Consider the following 10710-nt stretch of genomic DNA (forward strand, 5'->3'; position numbering starts at 1 on the left):
TTAATTTGTCTCCAGAGATTTATCCAACTTGCTTGTTGGGGAGACAGTCTACCCTTGAGTTTATTTTCAAGGAAATAATGGCTTAAAAATGTATCCAACTAACTTCTAATTACTCTTTTTTTTGGAGTGATATAATCAGTTATTTAGATCTTAAGTGGTTGATATTTGTTTTGACATCCTGACCACACACTAAAATAATGAGCTTTCAGATGTTTCTCTTTCTATAAGATATAATTATTCATTATATCCAGTATATATATCCAGTGAATCCAGTGTACTTTTCTTAACCTCAGATAGTTTCTAAGTCCTATGAAAGTCGAAATTAAAATGAGAACAAAGTTTGACAGTGCAGTAATATTGTGTGTTCTAGTGCCTGGCACTTTGTCCTTGCTAAACGTTCAGTACGTGTTGACTGAAGGAGTACAATTATGTGCTAGTCTTTAATAGCTTTCATTCTGCCATTTTTTACTGCCAGCTGTGAAATCCGCTTGCCTACTTATGGTCCTGAAGTATTTCTTCAGTAACTCGCAAAATTCTAGGAGATTCTTATAAAATTAGAGAACTGAAAACCAAAAGTAACGTAGATTTGATGTTGTATAATTGTAGCCAATCCTGCCTAAGAGACATTCTAGCATGTTGGGGTAGGAGGTAGGGGGATGCCCTATCCAAAAGCTCAGGGGTTTTTTTTGTTTGTTTTTTACACTAATTAATGAAAAAAATTTATAAGCAATACTGTGGTGATTCAGTTTTCTGTTGAGGCATCTCAAACACACATCATTTCATGGATTTACAATTCTGAAAGGTATAACTGGGTGAGCAAATACAGGGTCTGCTTTAATACTATCAAATTGAAACATGGCAACTGATAACATCTAGCATCCACCTGTTTCTAATTCCAGTTCCACATTTGAACTTATAAAATAACTGAAAGTAATGAGAATATGTATATATTATATATATAATCTATAATCTGTATGTTAAACCTGGTAACTTGGTTAATGAAGGACTAGAAGAAAAAGTTGACTTAAAATGCAATTGGAACCTTAAAGGGCTTTAATTCTTTCCTCCTTCTTCTCTCTTCTTCATTTATTGTTCCAGGTACAACAAATATCATATTATGTTTGACTTGAAAACTTTATTATCTAGGTAATAACGTTGAGAATCCCCATTTAAACATTCTTAATGGACTACTGCCTTGAAATTATTATTAGTCTTCTGATTTAATTATATAGAATAAATGTAAAATAAAAAGTGATTGCACCAAAACATGGCTTTGGGGTATATTTTGGAAGAAAATACGTAAATCTGAGCCATAATTTCTTTCCAGTGCAGTATTTAAATTTCAGACTTCAACCGCAGTTGTGATTGTTTTTAGTTTGTTAGCTGCCTGGAGTGTTATTTTAAGAAAGCAGAAGCACCATCATTTGCACAGTCCTTATAGATCACACAGCTTAACCCTGACTTTTTAGCTCCAGTTTTCAAAAGAAAGCCAAGATGAAGAACTATTTGCTTTTCTGGGGAGTCCTGACCATTTTTGTTACGGCTGTTCTTGTGACAGGTATGTGGTATTTTGAGAATGAACCCAGATAAAAGGAAAAATAGAACACAGATCTGTTCTTCAGATTTAAGCATTTATATTTGTGTTTTGGTTGGACAGCTAGCTGGCTGCTTTTTTCTAGCATGTCTTAATCTTTGTATGAGCAGTGATATTTACATGGACAAGACTCATTGTAATTCTTTTTATTCTTTTTTCTCTTCTCATTTGTTTGCCTACTACAACCTAGAGAATAAGAAAGTAGATATTTCTGGATAAGTACAAATAGCTATACTTACATGAATACCCATATTGAATCTTGAAAATCAGTAATCTTCTCCTTGAGTGTCTCAAATTTATATTCTGGAGAAATGAAGTAATAATTATTATACATACAATATAGAGTATATTGGGATTTTATTTCCCCAGAGAGCTTGGTATTAATACGTTGTAACAACATTCCTGATCTGAGCCTACAGATTTATTATGACCCTTTAACAATGTTTAATGTTGTACACATTTCCTATAACTTGATGGCTGAACTTCAGTTATTTTGTTTATTAACTTTTCAAACTATTATAGAAAATGGATTATTTTCTGAATATAGAAGTACAGTGTTTAATAATTTTCATCTAGAAGGGCATATGAATTAGAAGTGATATAATTTGGCTGGTTTGTTCTAAGACTTACTGAGTTTATTCATTTTTTTTGATCTCATTCTTATTTCAAGACAGAGTATGATGTAATTAAGAACAGTGATTTTACATATAGATTATACTAACTTAGCATTAAGAATAATGAATTTAATAATACTTAAAACAAAGATATTAGTAGTAAACCATGTGTAGGTACCTATACATATATATAAATACATATGTTTATAACATATTTATATACCTATAAACATGTGAAATATATATATAGCTATATATGTATAAAAGAACTATAATTTATTGAGTATATACTATATTCTAGGCATTATGCTAACTGCTTTACATATATGATTCCATTTAATTCTCACAATAACCATTTGAGGGTAGGTACTATTATTGTTTCTGACATATAGTTGAGCCCATTGAAATTTAGAGAGATGAAGTAACTTACCTAAGGTCATACAACAAGCATGTGGTAGGTAGAACGCAGGCCATCAGACTCTATAGTCCACACTCCTAACTACTGTCCTGTTCTTCCTGTATAAGAGAATCACCTTTTAGTAAACTCATTACGTTCATATCTAGTATGTATTAAGTCTATTTTCTTACTCGTTTGAATTGAATTAAATTTAACAACTATTTATTGAACACCTACTATCTTTCAGGTGCTCTTGGAATAAAGTAAGGCATAGTGTACAATAACAGGTTTATTAGGAAAAATACTGCTTGTCGATGAAACAGAATGTTAGAATCTTATAAGTCTTGGTGAATTGAAAGTATTTGTACATTTTTCTGGTAGGTATATTAGGCTACCTAGTATTTTTATATAGTAACAGTAATGATGGTTTTTTCTTATGTTTCTGGCAAGAAAGTATATGCCATAACTAAAATACAGATATTTTCTATTTAAGACTTAATGGTCAAGTCACTACTTGACTCAATCTGTGTTTTTTGGTCACGCATTACATGCTCATTTCTATTTTATTGAGAGAAAACATTTAAGAGTCATGAACACGGAGGAGGGAAACGACACCATTTAAGTCATCTTACTCTTTTCAAAAAATTAAGAAGAATTATATCATTGTCTTAAATTGCTTCGTAATGATTTTTCTCCAATACCATACAGACTTTAATCAGAAGATTTATTAAGAACTTACGAATAATGGCATAATAATGTATTATAAAGTACTTCAAAACAATTATAAGTACAATAACAATGGTCTTAAAATGTTTTTGTAATGACTGTTATCATTAAGACTGAAATACTGCAGTTAGCTCCTTTCTGCTCTGGGATCGTCACCAGAATAATTAGATTTCCAGTTACAGTTATATCTGTCCTTATCATTTAACCTTTATAACTTGAATTTGTGTGCTGTCTTTGTTTTTTTAATTGAGGCTTGATGATAGGAAATTTTAAAGGTCACTTAGCTAAAATTATAGGAATAAAAAAGATATTTAGCATCATTATTATTGTTTAATTAACACTATTAAATAAAGCTATTTATTTTGGGGGGGAGTGGATTGTCACTTTTTATTTATGTCTTTTACATTGTTTTAATTTTTTACAATAATTTTTCAACTTTTTAAAGAAAAAATTTTTTTTTACTCAGGTTCTTATGCATTTTAAGAGAGAAGAAATGACACTGTTTTCCCCCCACTACATATATTATAAGCATCTTCTCTTTTCTTATTAAAAATTTTTACAAGACAAGGAAAGACTGAGGAACTGTCACAGATTAGTGTACATACATATATACTAAGGAAACACAACAAATAAATCCAATGTGGGATCCCAGATTGGATCCTTGGACAGGAAAAGAATAGTGGAAAAACTGGTCAAATCTGAATTAGGTCTGTAGTTTAGTTTATAGTATTGTATCAATGTTACTTTCCTCATTTTGATAACGGTACTATGGTTATGTAAGTTGTAAATATTAGGGGAAATTAGGTGAAGGATATATGAGAACTTTCTGTACTATTTTTGCAAAGTTCCTGTAAGACTAAAATCATTTCAGAATAAAAAAATGTAAAACTTTTTTTATATATTCCGGAACTTAATTCACTATTTTCCTTTCCAAGCTTGCTTTTTTTTCTGTGTTCCCTATATTTATTAATGGGATTATTAGTCTCCTAGTCACCAGTAAAGCTATTTATTATTAACTCTTCAGGTTAATAACAGGTTAACTGATCAAAGTCCAGATAATAAGAAATTTTCTTCGTTAATTCTTTGCAGCACTTACCAGACCTCATTGTCTAGTATTCAGATTAGAAAATAAATGTTGACATTCAGAGTTAAGGCTTAAATAGTCATCTGTGTATAATATTCCGATTAGACAATAGATGTTGACATTCAGAGTTAAGGCTTTAATAGTCATCTGTGTCTTCACTCATTCATTTATTATTTTTTTCTGTACACATGCATATTATATTAAATAGAACTTGTACCTCACAATATATTCTAAATTGTGTTATACCACCTTATATCTCTATATATTGTATCTTTAAAAATAATTCTTATAAGAAATATTAATAAATATAGCACTTATTATTTTATTGTATTAAATCATTATACTATGATAACCTGAATGTTATTATGAAAAAGAAGAATATAATTAAGTTTAGGAAACTTATAGTGGAGAATATTTGAAGTCTTACAAAATAAGGTTATCTTTGGGAAAATATGCATGTTCTTAGTTCTAATGCAATCTAAGGAAAAAAGAAAGTATAACTGGGAGTTCAGGAAGGACGTGACACTTCAAACTGGGTTTATTATAAAGGCTAATGTTACTTTTTGTTCACTTTTGAATAAATTGCTCAGGTCTGAGAGAAATCCAGTTTAGATTTTTGTTTTCTTTCTCATTTTGGCATTTGGCACTGATTTTTACAAAGCCACATCATTCAGAGGGTTGTGCCTATATTAATAGCATTAGATTAAAACCAGAATTCTTTCAGTCAGGTTAGAAAGACCATGGACTGGTCCAAGGGAAGGAGAGAAAATTCCTTTTGGAGTTCATTTGGATTTCCTTCACTATGCTGTGAGATTCCACTTAGCTATTTTAGATTAGGAAAGAGAACAAATGAAGAAAGCTGAAACTGATCAACCATAAAACTTAAGTTTTCTGCTAGGGGGGGAGGGGCATAAATTAACTCGATAGAAAGTATAAAAATAAACTTTCATTTACCTTTCTTCTTAATATGTATTATCTTTCAAGCCGAAGATGAAGATGAAAGGACTGTTCTTGTTGACAACAAATGTAAGTGTGCCCGGATTACTTCCAGGATCATCCCTTCTGCTGAAGATCCTAGTCAAGACATTGTGGAGAGAAACATCAGAATTATGTATGTGGTATTTCATGTTTCATTTTTTCATATTGTGAGCAGAGATACTTTCTGATATTAGCAATTGTTTGCATGTGATACCTATATCTTTGCTCCTCTTTTTGGTGTATAGCACCTTACATTAGTTGAATCTGGTTAATGGGCTTGAGCCAATTATGTAGAAGTTGGGAGCAGGAACAAAGGTTTCCAGGCAACCTAAAACCAGTCAGCTAGATCAAATAATAACTGAAGGTCGCATCTAGTCATCAACATGCCCTGTTTATATGGAGTTATTTCAATTTGAATCAGAGCTTTTAGTTGCCCTTGATCAGTTCAAAGTGAAACTTGAGATAACATTAAAAGGCTTGTTTTGTACCATATATGGACCACAGAGTATTTCACTTTGTACTCAACTGCCGGTCTCCATAAAAATAAGGTAGACTAATCAAATTGACTAAATTAATTTCGTCTACACTTGTATATTGGACTTCAGATATTTATTTCATTTCACACATAGTCTGTCATAAGCTATGAGTCTTACTCGACAGCACAAATGCTAATAATACTTAAGAACTGAGATTCCTATTGGATCTAGTCATTAATGTCTTCCTTGTGAACTACTTCTACCTTGAACAGCCTCCCCTAAAATCAAATACCTCTTATTGAAACAGAACATAGCATTCGATCCCATTTAATCAATGGGAGAAGTATAATATGCTTAAGAACTTGTTTCAAGTTCTGGCTGTCACTAAATAGCTATGTGCTCTGGTATGCTAGTTACTTAACCAATCTAAACTTCAACTTTCTCATCTTTACTAATAAAAAAATAATATGTATCTCATAGGGTTATTGTAAAGATAAATTGAGAAGATCTCTTCCTTTTAAAGACTGTATAGTTCCTGGCACATTTTCAAAACATATTTGCTGTTATTTATTCACCTAACCTACGTGCCAGTTATCATCATGTCACCATCCTTCTTAAAATCCCTTTGCTGGTTCCCGTAATGTTGTTACTAGGATAAATTACGAATGTCTCAGCCTAACCTATAACGCTCGGCAAAACTCTCAAGCTCTTCCATTGCCACTTTTTTTTTCACCTCATGTTTGAAAAGCCAGTACATTGCAGTACCTTTATTTCCTCACACTCACAGTGCTCTCTTCCTCTTCCATTTTTGCATAACCTAGTTCCTCTGCTTGAGGAACTCTTTCTCCCACCCCTCTTAGCCTGGTTAACTCCTCACCCTGCATGTCTTAGCTTGGACGTCTCTTCCTCTAGCAAATTTTCTCTGACCACAGAGTCTATACCACATAGCTCCCTGTTAAGGATAGAACAATTGGAGAAGCATGTAACTTGAGGAGATGGCATCCATGACACTGGCACCTAAACCATGTTGAAGAGGAGTGTCTATCTTATGTTTAAATCTCCAGGGGACAGATTTAAAATGGCACACCAGGATTCTCTAATTTATCATTTTCTTCTATTACATGATTCTTTTTATGATATATTATTTACTGAAATCAGGCAATTCAGTTACTTCATGCCACTTCCCTGATGTGTATTGATGCTTCCCTAATCTTATTTCTGAAAGTTTTATTATCATTGCTGTGTCATTATGGCATTATTCCCAACTCCATCACTTACTAATGATGTGACTTTGGGCAAGTTACTTAACTAATTTGAGCCTGTTTCCTAAACTGAAAAAAAGGAATAATTATATAGGTATGTATATATACACATATACTTCATAAAGTTGTGAGGATTAAATATAGTAATGTATAAAAGCACCTAGAACAGTGTTTGGCCCATGGTGAAAGACTTATACATGTTTATTCTCTTATTTTTCTCATTATTTAAAGCATTTTTTAATACTACTAGAGATTTTACAGTATAATAAAGAGTTGATCATTCATTCATTCATTTGGCAAACATTTATTGAGTGCTTCTGAAAGCCACTGAGGATTGGAGCTGGGGATAAAATAATTTATATAAAACACAGTCCATGCCATCAAAGAATTTACAGTCTAGTAGGGAACTTTAAATAATTGAAAAGGCAATTTCAATACAGTATTGTAAATGCTATGACAAGAATAGGCATAGGATGTTATAGGAGCACAAAGCAGGGGCACCCAGTCCAGTCCTTAGGGGAGGTGGGAGAGTGGCAGGGGGAGGCAGGAGAGGGTATGTGGAGTAAGTGGTAGAAGTGGATGATGGCTGTTAGCTGACTGAACTGGAGTTAGCTAGGTAAATGTGTGTGGGGGAACAGCAGGGTTGATAGGTGAAGCAGATCATGCCAGGAAAAGGAAACAGGGTTGCTGTGAGGATTATATGAGATCATCATGTTAACATGTTTATCATAGTGCCAGGCACACTGTAAGTGCTCAGTAAATGTTAGAACTGTTATTGTTTTTGTCATTGTGAAGACTTGGAGATGAGAAAATCGTGGTAAGTTTGTGCAATTGCAAGCAGCTGTTTACAGCTGGCACATGTTATAAAGAGGGTGGTGTGGTGAGAGAGAAGGCTGGAGAGTTAGAGTATTTCATGTAGTGTCTTCTGTGCCACCTTAATGATACCCTGTTTTCTAGGGGGAGACAGTGTAGGTTTTAAGCAGAGAAGGAAATTAGCCTTGTATTTTAAAAAGAGTATTTTGGCAATAATGTGGCTAATACATTGGAGGGGTCAAGACTGAAGGAGGGTATTGCTGCAAACTAGGAGAGAAATGTTGGTGTCCTGATCAAGTAGCTGGAGTTCACAGACGCAAAGAATCAGAATCAATTGAACTGTGAGATGGATTAGATATAGGTCATGACAGAGAGGGAAGACTGAGGGTGGTATCCAAGTTTTTGGCTTGGATATCTATGTGGATAATATTGCTAAATACTGAGTTAGGAAACATGAGGTTTTTTTTGTTTGTTTTTTGTATTTTTTGGTAGGGAGGGATGCATATGATGAGGAGTGGTGACATAGATGAAAAAATGTAAAATTTAATGAAATCACCTGAACTAGTTGATGTGTAATTTTTCATGGAACATCTCCAAATCAAGAGGTCTGTATTCCAGTTCCAGCTTTACTACTTAGTAGTTGTGTGGCCTTGGGTAGGTCACCAACCTCTTTGATTTATAATTACTGCATTTCTAAAATGTGGATTTTAGTATCCATTCATTCCATAAATATTGAACATATTCTACGTGCCACACATGTAGCAAGGCACTGGGAATGTGTAAACGTTTTTGCTTCAAGGAATTTATAGAATCTAGAAGCAACTACTGTGTAGGTAAGCAACTGTAATATGGCATTTGTTATAATAAGATATATGAAACTTTAATGAGACTACAGAGGAAGGAGTTTATTGAGGGGTGGGGATGGGATCAAGGTAAAACTCACAGAGAAGGTAAAACTTGAGCTTATTTTTAAAGGAAAAGCAGGGATTTGTCAAGTAATCAAAGATAGTTGACAGAGGAGTTGTTGTGAGGTTTATTTTGAATGACAATGTTTAAAATGTAACAATTACTGTGAAATCTGAGTAATAGTATTACTAAAGAGTGTTTATAGAGTGCTAAATGTCCGAATGAAATAGTAAGTACTGTCCTAGCAATATACCTATTACCAAAAATAGCAGTATCTGCTAATTTCATTATTCTTCTTTGTTTTCTTTCTTTCTTTTTTTTTTAGTGTTCCTCTGAACAGCAGGGAGAATATCTCTGATCCTACCTCACCCCTGAGAACCGAATTTGTGTACCATTTGTCCGACCTGTAAGAGATTTTCCTTCATACTAATATAGATATTGAAGTCAATAACTTTTAATTAAATTGTTAGTAAGAATGTTTTTGAAAACAAATTGGGGTATAAACATTTACCAATATAATTTGAACTTTTGAATACATTAATTCCTATGTTAATCATTAGGTATAATAAATTCATAAAACTTTATCACAGATAAAAGTTAGCTGTAAATTTATTCTAAAGATGAAATTATTGCCAGTAGTACAAAGGACCAATTTGTCTTTATAGTTCAATAATTCAGACACATTAACATGCAGGTGTTTCTTTGGAAACTGTAGAATCCAACATAAAAAATTAAAGAACAATCCCTTCTTTGTTACTATAAATAACTCATTTACTCCTAGTACCTCACAATCATATTATCATATTATTAATTATATTGCTTACTTTCAACTGAAGGTTGAAAAATTACGTAAATAATTCTGTATTATAGAGACGTTGAAGTCTGAAAGGGGTCACCTTTTGTCAGAACTAATTGATTTTGGATAGAAATGTAGAGTTACTCAGATTCTGAGACAGCATTTGATGGGGGTTGTCTAATGCATATATTTGTTTTTCAGCTGTAAAAAATGTGATCTTACAGAAGTGGAGCTGGATAATCAAGTAGTTACTGCCACCCAGAGCAATATCTGTGATGAAGACAGTGAGACTTGTTACACTTATGACAGAAACAAGTGCTATACAAACAGGGTCCCACTTACCTATGGTGGTAAGACCAAAATGGTGGAAACAGCTTTGACCCCGGATTCCTGCTATCCTGACTAATTTAAGTCATTGCTGACTGCACAACTCCTTATCTTGAAAGGCTCTCCATTTTGATTCCAGGTAGTTAATATATTTACTACCAGTGAATTTGAAACCATGATTTTTTGCGGGGGATAATATAAAACTAACTACCCCACTCCCCCCCCACCCCCTTGCCCCCAGGCAAATAACTGAAATAGTAGCATTGTTATTTTTTAAGGTAAATTTCTAGCATTTAAAAAAATAGACAAGGGGAGAAAATAAAACTCAAAAGAGTAAAGATCAGGAGACATAATTAAATTTTGCCTTTTTTTTTTTTTGGCTTTGCCCTTGAGAGCCTGAGCTTTTGCACATTCCATACTATTCTCTTTAAAAAAAGTATCACTGTGCAGAGAAAATTTATATGTAAATATAGGTCAATTGTTCGTCTTCATTAGAAAAATAATAATTGGAAAACATGTTTTGGAAATATTCATAAAATAATTTAAAATGGGATCTCTAATTATGAAAACAGCTGAAAGTGACATAATTAAGTGTATAATTGAAAAATATATTTTGATATAACAGATTTGGGAGCAAATGATACGGATTTTTTTAATAAAATTTTTTTGATAATCAGGATAGTGTGAGAAATTCCCATTAGAAATCACCTCTGTTTACAACTGAATCTAACAAATTA

At 32.8% G+C, this 10710-nt stretch overlaps 1 protein-coding gene across 2 annotated transcripts; it reads left to right on the forward strand.

Annotated features, from left to right (window-relative positions):
• Positions 1-1494: 1494 nt before the first annotated feature.
• JCHAIN (joining chain of multimeric IgA and IgM) lies at positions 1495-10052 on the forward strand (the record flags this gene model as incomplete). Of its 2 annotated transcripts, none has more annotated exons than XM_079699211.1 (4): positions 1495-1558; positions 5400-5526; positions 9176-9256; positions 9848-10052. In XM_079699211.1, 4 exons carry the CDS (start codon positions 1495-1497, stop codon positions 10050-10052), a joined length of 477 nt encoding a protein of 158 aa, XP_079555337.1. The 2 variants fall into 2 exon arrangements, with proteins under 2 accessions (XP_079555337.1, XP_079555338.1); XM_079699212.1 differs by having other exon boundaries at positions 5406-5526.
• Between the last annotated feature and the right edge of the window lie 658 nt (positions 10053-10710).

The sequence above is a fragment of the Hyperoodon ampullatus genome (assembly GCF_949752795.1).
Source record: "Hyperoodon ampullatus genome assembly, chromosome: 1".
Lineage (NCBI taxonomy): Eukaryota > Metazoa > Chordata > Mammalia > Artiodactyla > Ziphiidae > Hyperoodon > Hyperoodon ampullatus.